Source organism: Pseudopipra pipra, chromosome 4 (genome assembly GCF_036250125.1).
Source record: "Pseudopipra pipra isolate bDixPip1 chromosome 4, bDixPip1.hap1, whole genome shotgun sequence".
Classification (NCBI taxonomy): Eukaryota; Metazoa; Chordata; class Aves; order Passeriformes; family Pipridae; genus Pseudopipra; species Pseudopipra pipra.
In genome coordinates, this window is record NC_087552.1 from 18,255,202 (window position 1) to 18,274,353 (window position 19,152).

The window sequence follows — 19,152 nt, forward strand, 5'->3', positions numbered from 1 at the left end:
TGGAGTTTGGTGGTTTTAATGGTAATTAAAGAAATCAACAGGGTACATTTCGGCTTTGAAATACAAGTGCAAAAAGGGTACAATATAATGTTTTCTGTACATTTCTTACAAAATATTACATACATCCCATCCTGAAGTGGTACTTCACACCCTCCTGCACCCATGAACCACATATGCCTACCAGCTGTAGCTTTTCCTTTTTATGTGCAGGACATGGAGCTAACAGAAAGCTCCAGCTGGAGTCTTGGCAGAGGTTTTTAGGGCCATAGTAGGTAAATATAAGGGGTGAACACAGGGACCTTTCTGCCCAACATGCCCAGGAGTGCCAAGCCACCACTGTGCCCTTGGGACAAGTGGGCAGCATCACCCTGCTGGCATTCACAGCTGTTCAGAAAATGCCATTTCTTGCTGTGGTTTGGCATTTTCCCTGTGCCTGGCATCACCTACCTCTTCACACCCTGTGCAGTGTGCCCAGGTCTAGCTCTGGCGAACCTGACTCCATTTTAACCACAGCATCTTCTTGAGAAGAAGTCAACCAGGCTATATGGCAAATAAATTAAACCCCTCCTCCCCCAACCCCCCCCACACCAATGAGGCTGTGGGGCACATATCAGTACCCATCCTGGCAGTCATTGTCATCATAGTCAGCAGCAGGTTTGCGGCGGAGAGCGCCCAGCCGCCGCTTGCGAATCCCACTCTCCAGGCTCTGCAGCGAGCTGTCATCCTCATGGCTGCTGGTCTCGTGGGTGGCATCCTCCTGGGAGTGGCTCTCCTCATTGCCATCCTCCTCCTGGGACTCACTGTTGTCACTCTCTGGGGACCTGCTGTCCTCACCAGTGTTGTCCTCTGGGCTGCTGTCATCCTCTGGGGATGCACTCTGGCTCTCGCCTGATGTGCTTGGCGCAGAGTCAGAGTCATTCTCGTCCTCCCGTGACTCCTCCACAGTGTCCTCTATGGACTGGGTCTGGTCCTCATCATCTTCCCTGGACTTGCTCTGGTCACCCTCTTCTTCTTCAGACTCGCTGTCAGGCATGGATGGCACACTCCTGTCCTCAGCAGACTCCCAGTCCTCTTGCCCTTCCCAGGTCTGGCTGTTGCTATGCTCGTTCAATGTGCTCACTACATCTGGGAACTCCTGTGGTTCTTCATCTGACTGGTCATCAGTGCCTTCCCTGGATCTGCTGTCCTCATCCTCGCTGGAGGGGCTGTCCTCCTCATCCCCATCCTCCCTAGAGCGGCTGGGGCTTTTATCCTCTGATTCACTGTCAACAGGCTCTTCTGACTGACTGTTGTCTTCCATGGATGGGCTGTCTTCTCCAGAGTCAGCATCCTCCACCTCTGGGGACCTGCTGTCACCCTCCTCCCAGTGGTGGGAGCCAACCCCCTGGACGCCCTCTCGGCTGTTCCCCAGGGCACGGCGGCCAGCATGGCGCACCCTGTAGCTGCTGCCCCAGCTGTCAAAGGCAGAGGGGTCGTCACCTTGCATGGCTCCGTCCTCAAAGTCATAGCTCTCCTCCTCCTGGCTGCTGCTGCTGGCCCCTCCCTGCCTGTAGCTCCGCTCATACCAGCTGCCCATGTAGTTCCTGTACCGCCGGTGGTCTGCCCCAGTGCTCTCACTGCTGCTGCTGCTGCTGCTGTCGCCATGCCCTCTGCCAGCCCCGGCATCCCCACGACCAGCATCACGGTCGGGTTCACCCGCCCCATCGGCACCAGCCACGTAAGTAGGACCTTCTCCCCTCTCCTCTTCCCCATTCCCATCAAAGGTGTCATCCCCACTGTCATCCTCCTCATCCAGGAACCCGCCGGCGTGGGAGGGAAGCCCATTGGCTCCAGTGCCGTAATGGTCTCCGTTGTCACCATCATCAGTATCACGTGCATCCCCCTCCTGCAGAGGTGACAAACAGAGATGAATGCCAAGGCTTGCAGGTTGCAGGCACTATCAGCACTGCTCACAGGCCAAGCTCAGCCTTGACCAATGCCAGATTTGAGGCCAAGGGAGCTTTCCTGGCAGAGCAGAACACACCTCTCCGCTCACTCACCAGGAAACCAAGGTCGTTCCCATTGCGGGCACTTGCATCCTCGTGATCCACCTGATTCACGTGCTGAGCCTGCCCAACTCGGTCTCCCTTGTCTCGGCCACTGTGCTCACCGAGCTCCTCATCCACAGCATTCCCACCCATCAGGTCCCCGGCAAGGGCATTGTCCCCCCTCTCCACACCAACAGGAGGATGTCTGCCATCTCCACCATTTAGGAGGTTGCCCAGCTTGTTGACGTGCTCTTCATTTGCTGTGTCCTGGAGGCAAAACGTGACATGATGCTTTGGTTTATTAAACACCAACTACAGCACATTTTTACTGCTGCTGCAGGACATCATTCCTAAGCCATGCAAGTGCTCAAGTCTTTTTCATTGCTTGCACCTCAGCCCTTCAGATATTTCTGCTGATACAAAAAACCCAGTAGCCACCAACAAAAGGACAACTCAGAAAAGCCCAAACTGTGACAGTTCAGAGCACAGAAACTCCTTTTTCAGGGCCAACACAGCAGAAGGCATAAGGTAAGCTGGGAACATGCTCAGGGAGGCAAGTCAAAATGAGGTGAAACCAACCTATCTTGAAAAGACCGAGTAGATGGGCAAAGCTCAAAGATCTGCAGAAGCAGCAGCTCCCCTCCCAGGTCCCTGGTCCAAGGATGCCTGCCCAAGGCTGGCTCCCCAGCCTAGACTTGCTCCATGAGTGACTGCTACCTGTGGGACTGGGGCACCCCTGGCTTACCTCCTGCTGGGCGCTGGGATGGGTGGACTCATGGCCAGGCACCTAAACACATCCAGGAGACATCTGATCAGTGATCAGTGCACAATGGTTGGGCCAAACCTATGGGGTTTGGGTGTATCTATCCAGTGTGTACTTACGGGGTGAGCGCTGGCCACGGCCCAGAGGAGCAGCACCAGGAATGTAGCCACCCTCATGTCACCTGTGGTCCCTGTGGCTGCAACAAGGAATAAAGTAATTACACACTAGAGCAAAGCATTTGCACGTGCCTCTGGCTGTAACTTGGTCCCACAAAGCCCTTCCAGCTGATACAGCCCTGTCATCCTGGCACATGGTGCTCAGCCTGGCGTGTCATCAAACAAGCCAAGGATTAGTCCTTGCACCACCTCCTGGCATCTCCTTTGCAGAAACCTCCCTGTAGTTTGGGATTTGAAATATTTGGCCATGTTCTGGCAGATTTTTTGTCTAAGCATCATGAAGAGGAGGAAAGCTCTCCTGAATGTCCTGTTCCCGCAGTAATGTCCACCCATCACCCAGGAGAGCTCAGTGGCTGTGACAGGAGCCAGCACCACAGATGGGCAGCACCATAAGTCTGTGGGCTGCAGAGCTGCACTTCCCACCTGGAAAGGTCCCCACAACCCTGTAAAATCTCCCACCACCCCAAAGTGGAGGATGATAGTAAGGTAAGCCCATGGAGAACTGCATCCCCAGAGGCCGCTGGGTCAGCATTCCAGCAGCACTGCTGCCAGGTAGGCAGGTAAGGCAGTGGGGGCTTTCCTCCAGCTCTGTTGTCATTTTCCAAGTCCCTTAAGCAGCCCAGCACTGCATCCCCATGGGCCACACTAACTGCACTGTGCATCACCCTGTGCCCACAACACAGGCACGCTCCTGATTTCTTCCCTTACAAAACAATTCCTACATCTCAGCTTACAAGCCTTGTGCTTTCTACCAAAACTTGTGAGGAAATCTACAACCCCTATTCCCAAACATTGACATTTTCGCTCCAGGCATTTTCACCAGATCAAGCCAAAGAAACCAAAACTTTTACCTTAAGGTGTAGTGCGAGTCCACGTCTCCTCCGGTGCTGGGGATGGGATGAGCCAGCTGCCTGTGTTGGGATGCTCTGGGCTGTGTGCCCCAGCGTGGTCATGCAGGCATTTAACCGCTGGCCAGTGTCAGCCCCGGGCAGGGGGCAGCCAATGGCACCAGCGGGCAGCGCTGCCACGCGTGGAGATGTCACCGGGAACTGGCCTCCCACGCTTCCTCTGCCCTCCGCCAGGACGTCGGCCCTAAAAAAGCTCCCTGTGGTTGCAGGATGACGAGACGGGCTGGCAGTTAATGACTGACTGCACTGACCCTGTGTTTTGACTGCTAAATTTATTCCATTCACACACTTCCCGCCATGACACACACAAACAACTACGGCGTCACCCACGCCAAGCACTGGACCCTGTCCCAGAGATGGCATCCTCCTAACCAGTGCACTTGGGAATGGTGTTAGCCCTGTGTCATGGGCCAGGGTGTTGAAACCCACAGGGGATGATTCCCTTGCCAGGTCTCAGCCTTCTCCTGTACATTGGGGCAGGAGCACAAAACCATGCTGGAAGGAAAGGACTTTGTCTATTTTCTTGCCCACTCAGGCAAGGGAGAAGGGAAATACTAAATGGAGGTGGATATGGAGCATCTCATCCCCTGCAAGGAGGGAGTGTAACATCCCAGCTCTCCTTCCAGCTACTGGACAGAGGGGAGATGAAACCTCTGCTCTGGAAAACACAGGCAACAACATGTGCACATGTGTATGGGCATGTATAGGCAATTCTATAGATATGAACACATATACACACGCTACATATACCCCAGGGATTCTTGGTGGTAGCATGGACCACCTACTCCAAACAGCACCATGAGGCAGCAGCACAGATGGACCCTCCTCACTCACAGGTACTACAAGAGGGAGTTTGCAAACCTCCAGAGGTGACAGTGCGACCACAGCTCTCTGCCCATGTGGAGTAGGACAGGACCAGTATGCCCCAGCCACATACCTGGCTTTTCCTTCTGCCCCAGCACGGGCAGAAGGAAGGCAGCTTCCTTCCCTGTATTTAGCCCACAGCTAAATCTTCTGTGCCCACAACACCCCCCCTCTGCTGCATGTGCAAGCAGGTTGCTTTGAAGCAGGCAATGCATCTCTGCTCTGCCAGCTGGGCTCTCCCCACAGTCACCTGCAATGGCCCCTTGGCACAGGATCCCAAATTCTCAGAGGTGAGTGTAGTGCCCAGGGAACATGGGCACACTGCAGGTTTACAGGGATTCACAGGAGATGGTGGCACTGCAAAATAAGTGATTGAAGGAAACTTGAGCAATAATGATTGAGTCAGGGCTCTGTAAATGGCGAGTTATCTGAATTTGCCCGGGATGTACCAACTGTAGACAACAGCATCCAGAAAGCATGCCTTGTGCTGTGCCACCACTGTGGCTGGACAGAGCACCTTGTGAAACCAGATTTGTCAGTCTGCTCTTGTGGGTGCCAGCTTAATTTCATTCTCCAAAATCTCCTACCTTCTCCCCCCATCATCACCAGCCAGAAGACTATGTGTATCTGCCCTGTGAGGACTGCAAGGTGCCATGTGTGATGAGCATCTTCCTCCTGCCCCCTAAACAGGGAGGTCCCACTGCTTTCCCCATGGCCCCTCGGTCTCGAGGTGGTCACCACTGAGTCGTTTACTCTCACTCACACCTTTGGCAGATGTTTTCCCTCTTCTTCCCTGCCTGACCCCTGCCACAGCTACTGTGGGATGTATTTTCCTTTTGACCCGGGACAAAATTATACCCCTGTCCCCAGCCAGATATGAGTTCATGTTGCCAACCTTTTTTAGGCACCTCCAACAATTACCATGTTTTGTTGTATTTTTTTTGTAATGTCAAACCTGTATTTAACTCAACCCCCAAAGACCTGATGCTGCCTCACATCCAGGTGCTGTGGTGGAAGAAGGAGATAAACACCAAGCTGTGCATACCCAGCTCTTTTATGACACAGGTCACCCACTGCCCCATCAGCCACCACTCCAAGGTCACCTCCCTCCCCTCCTTGAAACAGCACCAGCACACCCAACAGTGCTCACTGTCAGGACCCCAATCTGACCCCAGGTCCCTGTGATCTCCAACAGCCCTGGCTCAAAAGACCAAGGTCTGTCCCCCAAATCCCTTCCAGAGGTCATCCCACACTATCAGCTAGACCACCCAAGCAGATCTGCCTGTGTTTTGCAAGGAGAGGAAACCCCAGCCCCCATATTGTAACCTGCCAATTAACCTTAAAAAAAACCCCAATAATATTAAGGATTATTGTTACATCAGAGGTGAGACATGGACTGAGGGTGGGGGAAATAGCTGTCTGATGGGTGTTTATGTCACTGGGCATTTCCCCAAGTCCTACTCTCCTGAGACAGTAGGTCCCTTGAGATGGCCATGATGGAAAGCAGTGGGGCAAGGAAGATGTGGGAAACTTGGCCAGGCTAAAGCTGGCACCGTCAGGCTACCAGGGATAAGGTGGCTGAGTCAGAGGGACTGGCAGGGCAGGAATATCACTTCTCTGTTTGAAAAGCTGGACTGCACAGTGTTCATGAGGACAGAGAAAAGAAATTAGTGCAGACAGCAGCAGGGATTAGAGATGCCAAAGCCAAGAGAGAAATTGGCACAGCAGAGAGACAGCTAATAGAGGAGGCACATAACAGCTGCTCTCCTCTGCTGACTGAGACATCTCGGCATTAAAACCAAGAAATTATTATTGTTCAAAAAAAGCACCATTCCCTCTATTTTTTCCAGTCCAGAGTATTTTCACAGCATTGGTGTTGCTGGTGCACTTCTCTCCTGAATAAACCTTTAGGTTTTGACAGTAGCATCAAAAGGAAAAGAATCAATGAATGAACTGGGGCAGAAGAGACTAGGACGAGAGCAGGACTCAAGCCTGCTGACACATCCTTAGCCCTCTCCCAGACACTCAAAACCAGCTCCTTCTTACTTTATGGTCAGACCCAAACCCAAATCCCTTTGCCAAGCGCTTTCTGGTGACAAAGGCTACAATGCAGTGCTGAGGTTTCCATTGGGAGCAGGCGGGGAAAACCTGCCTCCTAAATATGCATTTGCCCCATAAGTGCACCAGGAATCATCTAGTGCCCAATCCTAAGGGATTCATTCCCACAGTGCTTCTCTAAACAGGGGTGTTCAGCCTTGCAAACCAGCCAAGTTCCCAAGTCACTGCCTGCTTTGCAGGTGGGCAGAGCACAGCTGATGGCTGTGTGGGCAAGGAGGGAGAAGCAGCCTGGCTTTTGCTCCTCTGCACTCAAGGGATCTGAACAAAGGCATCACACCTGGTACCTGAAGCCTGAGTAAATATGGTCTGCGTTTCACAGCATTAACGTGACACATAACAGTGTAGCTAATGATAACATTTTAGGTGTTTGAAGAGCAGCACTGATATTCCAACTCCCCCTGGAAGCAAGCCTTGAAGCTACAAATGCTGTGATAAGCAGCAGATGGAAGTTACCAGCATGGTTGTCACCATGGTTGTCAGTGCAGAGGCGTGCACAAGCTTGGTTTATGCTAGGCCTTTAAAATTTGCTGTTTCTCTGCACTGGAAAAAAGACATCATAGGTGCCTGAGTCCTGGAGCCCTGAATTACAGACACTCACAGGACCCACCCTAATGCTACACCTCTGCACAAGACCAACATCCCTCTGCCCTGGCCTCCAACAGCACAGAGGTAGGATTGTTAACCCATCCTTCTGTGTCTACCATGGAGTTTCCTTTACAGCCAGAGAAAACAAGCACTTTTAAGGCATCAATCATTTGTCCTATTTCAGATACCCCTCTCAGGAGGAAATGCATCACAGACTGTTTGAAGTCTCTGTGATGCTGTTGAAGGAAGGTGACCAGCATGCTGATCTTGTCCTACCAGCAAGATGCACCATTCCCTCTCCCGAAACACATGCAAAGCGAGCTCCTGAAACCCCTCTCTCCCATGCCAGCCCCACACTCCCTTAACTTCTGTTTCTAGCATTTTTATATCACCCTCCTCTGAGCAATGGGCTCCAGCAAAACCAGCACATCATCTTGACAGTCTGTCAGGACGAAGGCTCACTGGTGTTGTACCTGTTCTGTGCTACTTGGAAGTTTGTGCTGCTTCTTGTTGCTGAGGCGAAATGCAAGGAGCAATAATTGCTATTCACATTGTGTCCACTGCAGCTGGAACTCGTGGCTGGACAGGTACCTTGGGCCATCTCTGCCAGATGTGTGTGACCAGATTGTCAGGTCCTATAGATCCATATTCATCAGTCACTTTGGTTGAATTCACTAATTCAAGGCCGTGACTTCATCAGCTGTGAACAGAGTGCCACTGTCAGATCTAGCATGTCTTCCTGCACACAGGGACTGCTGCAACTTGCTGCCCTCAGTCAGAATAAGAGCAGAGACAGAACCCTGGCTCTGCCTCATATCAGGGACCAGTTTTGGCACTGCTGGCACCAGTACCAGGCAACTCCAGTGCCACTGGGCTGTCAAAAGCTCAGCAGTGACAGCACTAATCATAGAGAAAGTAATGGGTAGTTACAGATCCTACAATCTCATTCAGAGTATAATATCTTTTACAATCACTCCCTGCTCAGAACTGAATCCCTTGGGAGGTAGGAGCAATAAGTGTTTGTTAGTAACAAGCTGGAAATTGAACAATAACAGATCCTTAACGTATGAAGCTCTCTTCAGCCACCTCTCTGTGCTCGCCCCCGCTCCAACTGGAACTGCGGAGATCTGTGCCAGACACCCTCAAAGCAGCGTGATGTCAGTGCTCTCAGGAAGGAAAATACAGCAATGATCTGGGGCCAGCTTTGCCCTCACATCAGTTGGCAGCCTGAGGTGACCTGCTCCAAGCTGCAGGTTGGACATACGGGCAGCTGCACTGTGTGCGCCTGTCAGATGTGTGTATGTCTGGTGAGTCACAGTACCCTGATTCCTTTCCTTTTCAGAAGGAAATGACTGATGGAATGGATTGTATGAAGCAACCACTGCACAAGTGCAAATGGGTAATGCGGAGGCATGGGCTGCCCAGAGTGGGCAGAGAGGTCAGGACAGGGTTGGCAGCCCGAGGGATTAAGACGTCTGTATGGAGTGCCAGACCCCCCTCCTGGAGAGCAGTCAGCACTCCTCTGGTTCCTGTACTGTCATTGTGGCTCACTTGGTCTAAATTTATTGCTGATTGGTGTAGCTGGACAGGAAGCATTACCACAGTCCCCTGGGAGCCTACAAGCTGGATAGACACCATCAATGCAGCTCTGAGCAAGAGACCAGCAGTAATTTGGCTCTTGTCTCCAAACGACAGAAGCCAGCTTCCAGTGTTTTCTCCACTCCATGGAGATGTTTTCTCCATCTCCATCTCATCACGTGGAGATGCTGAGCAGCTGTGACCTAGGGCAGCCTAGGCTTCAGCCAGCCTTCTGGGTGCACAGAGTGCACAGCTCCATCAGAGAATCACCACCACTGACCCTGTGAGTGGAAAGCTGGGCCCATAGTCACAGCATCAGCTGTCACAACAAGGTCTGCACACTTCTTGCAGATGTGTCATGCATCAGGCCCCATTGGAAAGAGGGTTTTCAGACCCTTCATCTGGCTTGGAGTAATAAATCATATCTCCAAGTTCATCCAGTTTGCAATTACTTAAATTTCCTGAAGTGCTTGAACTGAGATATTCTGCCCTAACGCTGACAACATGCTTTTCCTTAGCCTTACACATTTTTTTTTTTTTTAATCTTCAAAATGCTTACTTCTTTTAAGACCTGGATTTGCATGATCTTCTACTTATTCCCCCAGTGATCAGTTTACCCAATCCAGATACCAGTCATAGGACTGGATCAACAGTTTACTCTCAACACTGTGGTGACTTTAACACTCTTCCTTGTTTGATCTATCAATGAATAAAGATTTTTTTCCCCCCTACTTGTTCTTTGTAATTTTGTACCAATCAACTTAAATGAGCAGCTGTAAATGACAGACCAAAGTCTTACACAACTGACTAAGTCTGCTGGTCAAATATATTCACACTCTATTAAGCTTCCAGCTGAATTCAACGGTACACCTCAAAGGAGTTACATACGTGTGATTGCACGTGTTAATCACAACCTTTTGACTCAAGCCAGTTCCTCTTCACTATTCCCACTGGAAATTCCTCTTGTCGCTCTGTGCTTTTTTTCTGCATAGAATAATTCTGCACAGGAGATAAGGAACAGAAATCTTAAAAAGAAGTCTGCAAGAAATGAATACTGGATAAGCGTTGACCCTCATGCACAGAATTCACACTTTTGCATAACCAGTCACAAGAAAAAGATGTGAAAATATGCTTGATAGGCAAGCAGGGAAAACTGATGCAAACAAATTCAAGCAAGGTGCTGTCTGGGGAAGCAGCATCAAGAACTGCTGCCTATTCCCAACCTGTGTGGTCCCACAGCCGTAGCAGGAACACAACACCCCCTTCCAACTTTTTTTAGTAAGTTCAGAGCTCAAGTTATTGACAAAAGCTTTCCTGAGGATTTCTAGTATTTGTGCCTCTTGAAATGTCTGAAAGCTCCAGCACTGCCTGCCTCCTCAAGTCACGTATGTAACTGCCTGTGCTGCGGGAGCAGCCCTGGTCTGCCCAGATGTAATTACATGGTACACTCCGTGGCTTTCTATGAGGAAGTGGCATCACCACCTCTGTCTTCCGCCAGGCACCTCTCCAGAAGCAGCCCAAATGGGAATGCAAAGCCATGAAAGGACTTCCTTCATCTGCTCAACCCTGTGGGAGCAGGAGGATCCCTGGAAGTGTCACCCCAGCTAATGTGCCAGAGCATCCTTTGCCTTCAGCAGAGTCTTGGCACTCTTCATTGAAGAAATCAGGCCCAAATCACAAAACCTCATCCAGCTCACCCATAATCCTCTCAGCACTGTGGGCTTAAGCACTTCACTACCCAGCCCATGTTTAAATCTCGCCCATGCCCACAACCATCATCTCTTCATATGACTAATGTGCTCCAGCAGGTAAGCTTATATCTTTCCATTCCCTCCAGCTGAAAATAAATGGAATAAAGGGAGGTTTTGGTTTGATTCACTTCCCCATTTGTTTTTCCTTTCAATGAAACCAAAACCCAAAATAAACCTAGTGAGAGCTGGCTGGGCATTAACACAAAGGGTGGACTCAGAGAGGCATCATCAAAAACACTCAGTTCCGTGATCTTTTCAGGAAAAGCCATTCCCACTAGCAAACCCAGCCTATGCTGGCTGTGTGCTGTACCAGGGCAGCCCCACAGCCCAGCATTGCTGTTCCCATCCCCAGCTACAAGTTTTCTGCTGAGCTGGGCTGAGGACTGACCCCAGCCAGGAATTGCTCTTAGTTCTTCCCACTCCACCTGCAGCGTGTGCTGTACTAGATTTGCTGTGACAACCATTTCCTTGGCCAACAAGGTGCTAATGGCCGCAATTCCAACGCAGTGGTGCAGCATAGGGAAGTGCTGCCATGGTGGAGGGGTGGGATGCAGCACGGAGGGGCACAGGCATGAGGGGAAGAGATGGGCATATGCTGGGCACTGCAGACCCCTGAGTGATGCTCAGATCACCAGCACTTGGGCTTGAACTTCTGGCTTAGAGGTAACAAAGAAACAAGCAAAGATATAGTACTATTGAGAATTTTACATGCAGAAGTATTCCAAATCATTATTCTTTCTTTCCTTTTCTGTAACTATTAGATCTTGGTGTAGTGGCCTTGGAAATTGTGCTCTACAATGTGTAGTGCTGCTGATGGGTTGGTTTTTAACGGCTGTGGACCTCAGGAGATGAATTTCCAAGGGAAGACAGGCAACAGTCACAGATCTCTGCAAGGTGGTGCTTCTGCACAGCGCTCGGTTTGGCTCCAGTTTAGGTCCTGCTTCCCTCTGAGCACAGGAAGACAGACACTCATGCCCACACGGGGAAGGTACATCATCCTTTTCCTTCCCACCACCTCATCCTATGGCAAAACTATAATTTGATTCCTCTCCCCTCAGCTATTTTTGGATTTTCAGCACTGAAATTAGTATAACTCATTCAGACAGGAAGTTGTTTCTACAGCACTAGAAAAGGGTACTTGGAAATGAATATCAGTCTTTGATTGAAAGATTGATGTCAAAAACGCTTTTAATAAAACATACCAAAATGACATAAAAAACCCCTTATCAAAAGAATGCTCTACTCCCTTACTCTCACTTCATTCTGGCAAAAGACAATGGAAACATTTTTATAACTGCACTGTGTAATTAACTAGGAGTTTCTGCAATGGTAAGGAAATAATCAAAGAAAGTTCTTTAAATAAAAGTAAATAGCAAGAAAATTAAATAAATAGAAATCGAAGTTTTACTACGTTAGGCACATCTTGAATATCCAGAGTATATCCAGACACAACCATCTGGAACCGTCCAGGAAGCCTTCACTCAGAAAGTAGTTTGGCACCCAAACAAAAGAGGTGAGAAGGATCTGTATAAAAATCCAAGGAAATGACTGGGAACCAGACACTCATCTCAAATCAGCTCAGCTACATTGAGCCTTCTCTAAACCCAAACCTTTGCCTAAAGGGGAAATGAGCCCATGTCTTCCTGGTGCTGGGGAGCAAGTGATGAGGGACATCCTATGGCATGAGTGTTTCTCTCTCCTCACTCCTCCCTTCCCAACAGAAGGTCCCTGAAAAGCAAGCTGGCTGCTTGCTGTTCCCTTCTTGTTTAGTAAATTTTGTTTCGAAATAAACATCTCTTCAAATACCTTTCCCACTAGAAAACTAAAACATGCTGGGTGTGGATTGCCTTCTAAAACTGCTCCCCTCAGGTAATTCACAAGTGGTATTTTTAAACTTCTCCCTCGCTGAACAACAGACATTACACCCACCCACCCACAGACACGTCTTTGTCTTGGGAGGGGCTGTGAGCAGCGAGACATCACACACGCAGATGGCAGATTTGATAGGAGCCTGACCTTCATGCTGTCACGAACAACACAGGCTCCTCAGTATTTATTTCTATTTGAGGAACAGGCAATTGCACAAAGTTGAGGATGCACACAGCAAGTGAAAAACCTGAAGGAAGAGAGGAGCAGTTGCCCAGGGCAGAAGCTGGAGGCACAATGCCACAGGGGCGGGTACCAAAACCCTCCTGTGCCCTGCAGACCCCTGAGAGCAGCTGCCCACTGCAGGGCAGTGCCTAGCTGCCCTTAGCCAAGCCAAAATGCCCTGAGAGCTGCTGCTGTCCCCAAGCTCCCAGCAGCAAAGGAATCTCCCCGAAATGCTGACTTGGAGGCAGGGTAAAGACAGGCCCACGAGCACAGCAGAGCTGGTTTAGCCATATGAAACCACACTTGGGTTTTGCCAATTCCTGAGCAAGAGGGAGCCAACATTAGAGGTGAAAAAAGTAACTTAGAGATTACATGGAATATCAGCAGCAGAACCAGGGCTGGTTTAGCTGCACAATATCACAGTCGGGTTTTGTCAATTCCTGAGCATCAGGAAGCCAGCACTAGAGCTGAAACAAGTCACAGGCTATATGGAATATCAGCAGCAGAACCAGGACCAGATGGCAGGAGATGTTGATACTCCATGCTAAGACCATGCTGTTCCTGAATCAACAAGGAACAGATTAATTGGAATGTTGCACAATTTTTATGTCTCCTTATGGACAAAGACTTCACTTCTTGTCACAGAATCACAGAATCAATTGGGTTGGAAAAGACTTCTCAGATCATCAAGTCCAACCTATGACCCAACACCACCTTGTCAACTAGTCCATGGCACTAAGTGCCATATCCAATATTTCCTTAAACACCTCCAGGGGTGGTGACTCCACCATCTCCCTGGGCAGCCTTCACACTTTCTGTGATGAAATTCTTCCTAATGTCCAATCCCCTGGCGCAGATTAAGACTGTGTCCTCTCATCCTGTCACTAGTTGCCTGGGAGAAGAGGCCAACCCTCATCTGGCTACATTTCAGGTATTTGTAGGGAGTGCTTAATGTCACCACTGAGCCTCCTCTTCTCCAGGGTAAACAACCCCACGTCCCTCAGCCACTCCTGGTAAGATCTGTGCTCCAGACCCTTCACCAACTTCATTGCCCTTCTGTCATCACCAAATATCACAGTGCTTATTAAATAAACAGCCTTTACAAACTCTTTTGTAAGTCTTGACATGCTTTTTACATCAGATTCCTCATTACAAGTGGATATGGATTTTTTTCCGGTTACATTTGCTTCATGGTGTTCCCGAACAGCTGCAGAGCTGCTTAATGTAGCAGTCAGGTTCCAAATCTAATTAAATGGCACCTATTCATAATATGAAATGTTTTACCCCCTGCCCTGCCACTTAAATCCATCTAAAAAGTCAGAGTACTTAAAGCAAGTGTTCAACGGAATAACAGAAACGAGGAAGATAAGCCACAACGTCTGATGCTATTCTGACATCAGACTCCAGCGCATAGCTGTCTGATGCTGTTACACCTCCCCAAAAGCCTCTGACTGCAGTGTGTCTGAAATGATTAAGAGAAATAACCACCTGCTCTTGAGCCACACATGGAGATTGCACGACTTGTGCACCATGAGTGCTTTCGGCAGAATTGCTCTTAAAATACTCACACCAACCTCCATCTCTATGTCTCGCTACTAAAGCAAATGCACACTTGAATAATAGGGCAAGACAAAGCACATCTCTGCAGTCCCAAACGACAGAAGGGTTCAGGTACAGATAAGATCTTTCCAGATTTGAGCCATGTCTACCTCTTGCTGGCTTAAGGGATCTTCCTGTTCTTTTTACCTTCCTCTTTTTAAGAATTTGGTCTACAAAACAGTTTGAACAATATAGACCATTAGCTGAGTCTGTCTGTCTGAAGGGCAAAAATAGCCATCCCTCAGTCTGAGCTTTAAAATAGCTACTCCCCAACAGGATTCAAATGTTCCCCGGCTGGGAAAGATGTTTATTTATCTCCCTCTTTTTTAAACATTTAATTTCAACTTATGTAGGCCCTGTGGTCAAACATGACACAGTCCAACACAGCAGCTCACAGGAGACAGGACGAGAGTCTCTAATACACTACCTGCATCATGCCTTGGAAGACAAAGCCTGATATAGCAGCAACACATGGGCAGCCTTGTCGGAGCCTTGGCCCATTTTGGAGTCAGTTCCCGAACATCCTACAAGTGCTACTCGTGTCCATACATTCAGACAACAAGAGTCCTGGCTGGCACTTGTTCTCTTCTCAGGCATCATGGAAATCACAGGCCGAAATACATTCAGTAGGATGTTTAATACAGGTAGAACAAGAAATAAAGAGCTGTGATATTAAAAAAAAAAAAAGCAATATAGGGTTTTGACAAATAGAGATTTCTGAAGGATTGGAAAAAGTCATGTAATAAAATAAAGGAATTGTAGTGTGCAAGGAGACAGAACTACTGCTATCTGGAATAAAACACTGGTGACAAGGGGCTCCTGGATTAGTGTAAAAGATAAACTATGCAACCAAGTAGTCTGTATGGCTGTTGAATCTGTTTTTAGATGCAGAACTAACCAAGTAACAGGCTAAAAAGAGCACATAGGAGGACTTTTAACTTAGTGTTTCTGTGAGTTTTTAAGTATTTTTAATGATATGCCACACTTTTATGAGATTTTTCACTAAAAAACCTCTTAAGAGATAACTCAGTTTCAGCTTGTATGCATTTGTTATTATGCTTCGTCTTAAGAGATGCTTGCTAATCTCGAAAGGACTCAGGGCATTGCTGGTATCTAATTGAGAGGGGCAGCCTTTAGAGCCAAAAAAGCTGTGCCAAAAATTAGTTTTTCAGAGTATAAAAATTTTCAGTCCAAATTCAGTACAAGGAGCCTCCAGAAGGCAGTAAAATTTCCTTTCTTTTGAGGTGAAACAGAAGAAAGGAGTAATGTACTGAAATTACTTAGTTCAGAGGATGTAACATATATTCATATATGTACACACATATGTATTATATGTGCTATAATTACCAGTGATTTATTTTCAGTAGATAAATTAATTTAGAGAGAAACGTATCCAAAAATACTTGGTCAAACTTCTTTATTAGAATCTCTATCATGAGACACTTAAAGAGCCTAAACTCGACGTAAACTGATATTCTCCTGCCTCCCTAAGGATAAGGCACAGAAAACCTCTCACAATATTCCTTTGGTGTGGCACAACTGAACAGAGCTGGTCCAAGGCACCAGTTCCCTCCTACCCCAGCAGTGTCTCCAGCCCGTTTTTCTACCTGGCTAACTCTTCAGAAAACTAAACTCCCCACAAAATGCTTCTACGATCCACATGAACCCTACTAATTATTTCCAATAGGAAAGGGCAAGCAGTACTTGCCAACGTTCCCAGTGGGAGTTGCTGTAGGCTATGATTTTTGAGAATCTAAGTTATTTATATAGTTATCTAAATGAAGGCCAGGTGTCAGAAAGACAAATTACTTGTTGGTAGAATTGCCTTATTAAGGGTTAGGGGTGGACATGCTTCAATGATCTCAGCCCAGGGAGAGGTTAACAAAGCTTTGGAAGAAGGATGTATCACTCATAGTGGGCACAAAGAATGCAGAATTTATGGGTCACAAGGACATTTGACAGAAGTGCCAAGATAAGGAAGAAACTAATAAAGCCAACTCAGCAACTGCCCTGAACCAGCTCCGAGTGGGTAAAAGGTAATTCCGGCAGGGGGAGATGGCAACCACTGACTGAAGAAATCCAGTGACCCAAAAGAAGAGAAAGACTGAGCATGTGGACTAATTAGCATGAGAAGAGAGACAATCATTAACCAACAGAAGATGGAATAGTAATTACCAAGAGAACTATGTAACTTGTAACCCATGAACATTAGTGCCGTTGTTTGCTAAAATATATAAATAGTGAAAGGTTTTGGTAGTTGTCTGCTAGCTGTGTGTATTTGTCACCCAGCCCCAATTTCTATGCAGAACTGTAAATAAATCAAATACCTCGACTCTGTGTGTGGATGGGCCTCTTGCACATCAGATGAAAGAACCTTTTTTGGGCCAATAATTTCACAGGCTCATGGAAGGCTTTAGATGCACCTCTTGTTAAGGAAGTCACACAGAGACTTCCCTAATTTTACCCATCAGCTGTTAATTAATGGCTAACATGCAACCAGAGATTTGCTTAGAGCCCTCTCAACACCACATGGCAGGCTGTGATCTGCAACAATCTAGGACACCCAGGCTCATGCGCATCAGCATTGCATGGTCTATCCTGGCTTCAGTCAGACTTTAATCAAACTGTTTCATGTCTACCTGTTGTTTTGTAGTTCTTTTTTTCCCCTCTCTAGTAAAAAGAGAAAAAGTATGGACACATAAGCTAGGTACTATATCATTGATATAATAACCAGTGTACATGCATGGTTTTTTATCTACTCTAAAAATCCCATTTGAATTCCAACTTGCTTGCATTTTTTTGAATTTGGGGTAAAGCATATTTGATGGAAAAGTCAAACTTTATTTGTGAATCAGAACTAGCATTGAGGTTAAAATGTAAAGTACATTTTAAAAATCTGTAAATTGAACGTGGTCTGCTACGCGGTCTGGAGGTGGATGGCTCAACACCACTCTCTTGTGGGCAGAGACCTGAAGGCTTCTGGCTGGACTGAGCATGCAGATGTGCAGACAGTTCCAATAATAACAAACATCAGTTTTCAGTTTAACTCTGTCTCCCCCACAGTCATTCATAGCCCCAGATCTTTTCTGCTAAGAGAACACAAGGAAAGATAGGCATAATAATAAATATAATGCAAAATTCTCTGAGCTTTTGCTCTTCTTCCTTTGTTTAAAGTGTCTGTTTACCAGCTGTCACAGTGAGGCACAGATAAAACAAACTTTTTCACCTCCCTGTGCTCATCTGTCTTCTTTCTTCCATGTTTTTTTTTACTATTTGCTGCATATTCTCCTTTTAACTTTCCTGTTCATGTAGGTTTTTTCCTTCCAACAGCCATACTCCTCCTCACTGCAGGTTAGACTTACTGGAGACCAGCAGGTAATTTTCACCAGTGAGCACTCATTGTGCCAAAAATTACTCTTAAGGAGAACCCCACATGTCCAGTTTTCCCACCATGCTGCCAGATAATGCATGACTTCATCATAATAGTGTAGGCTGCAATTAAAGAGCCAAAGTCTAAAATGAAACTGGGCCTTTCATGAGAGGTACATCAATGATTGCACAGCACAGCAACCAAAATGGGACCCACTGATGATGAACTGCAGTGATCCATCAGTATAGGTTGATGGAGGCTACGTGTTGACTGCTGTCCAAGGGCCATGCAGGGTTCAGGCAATTTGGGAAATATCTGGTCTTAAGTACTTAAATTGGGCTTCAGTCCAAAGCCTACAGAAATGAGAAAGTGTCTCTCAACTGACGTGGTTGCTGAGATGTGTCCCACGTTTTTGGATCCAGCACACAGGCTACAAGCACAGCATTGAAATACAAATGGAAACCAAAGCAAAGATCAAGCCAGGATATCAGGAACTCTGGGGTAATACTGGTATTAAATGAATTCATGCCCTTCTATTGTTGAGCCAGAACTGATGCAGCCATATACTCCACTGAGAGATCACCTAGCTGTAAAACATGCTCATGCTCAAGTCCTTCCTTCCAAGCAAAAGAGAGGTGGAGATAGGATACAATTATCCTGTTTCCAAATGAAATCCTCTAATGAGTCATAACAATAATTTCTAGGTTGCAGCTTTCCAGCACAGCAACTACTTGGCTTCCACACTTTACCACGATGGTACAGCACCTCTTTCTGGTGAGAGAACTACTAACCTATCAATGAAAGGATTTCCAAAAAGCACCCTGTCTGACACAGTGGGACTGGCTAAGGACTGCAGCACTGGTACTGATGGCTCCTAGACAAGCTCAGGCCTCCTGACGACACTTGGAAAACAACCAGAGATCTTTTCGCAGCCAAAGCATTTTGTAATCAAGCACAAAAGCAGAAAATTTGATTCAATGAAACATTTCACAAATATTTAACAGCTCTGATAAACCAGATATAATCTGAAAATCTGAAAAAGAAAATGTTTCCTTCCCATCACCCTGTAAGTCCCAAGAAAGCTGTTTAAACACAGAAACAGGCAAAGCCTACAAATCACATAGTTTTTCAAACTCCTACAAATTTCAGCTTCAAGTTTCTGCACAGTTCTTCAGAGTCTCACACTTTCTGAATTAACAATTTCAAGGCAATATTAATAGCCATTTTCTGAAAATCTTATGAGGAAAAGAGTTGAATCTCAGCTAGCATAAGATTAACATTGGTGTATGTGTTCTAATTTCTGGGAAGCCACATGGATAACT

At 47.3% G+C, this 19,152-nt stretch overlaps 1 protein-coding gene across 2 annotated transcripts; it reads right to left on the reverse strand.

Annotated features, from left to right (window-relative positions):
- LOC135412868 (dentin matrix acidic phosphoprotein 1-like) lies at window positions 1-6,323 on the reverse strand. Of its 2 annotated transcripts, XM_064651812.1 has the most exons (5): window positions 3,818-6,323; window positions 2,910-2,986; window positions 2,773-2,814; window positions 2,040-2,294; window positions 1-1,885 (listed from the first exon to the last, which is right to left on the reverse strand). In XM_064651812.1, the coding sequence occupies exons 2-5, from the start codon at window positions 2,964-2,966 to the stop codon at window positions 611-613; spliced, it is 1,629 nt and encodes a 542-aa protein (XP_064507882.1). In that variant the 5' UTR covers window positions 2,967-2,986; window positions 3,818-6,323; the 3' UTR covers window positions 1-610. The 2 variants fall into 2 exon arrangements, with proteins under 2 accessions (XP_064507882.1, XP_064507883.1); XM_064651813.1 differs by lacking the exon at window positions 2,773-2,814.
- Window positions 6,324-19,152: the final 12,829 nt, after the last annotated feature.

What these genes read in the sequence shown, in the direction of transcription:
- LOC135412868 (XM_064651812.1), bottom strand. Translation starts at nt 2,966, where the DNA reads ATGAGGGTGGCTACATTCCTGGTGCTGCTCCTCTGGGCCGTGGCCAGC. An exon ending in CCGTGGCCAGCGCTCACCCC is followed by an intron (nt 2,815 to 2,909) that starts GTAAGTACACAC and finishes GGATGTGTTTAG; the next exon opens with GTGCCTGGCCATGAGTCCAC. An exon ending in GGAACGACCTTGGTTTCCTG is followed by an intron (nt 1,886 to 2,039) that starts GTGAGTGAGCGG and finishes TCACCTCTGCAG; the next exon opens with GAGGGGGATGCACGTGATAC.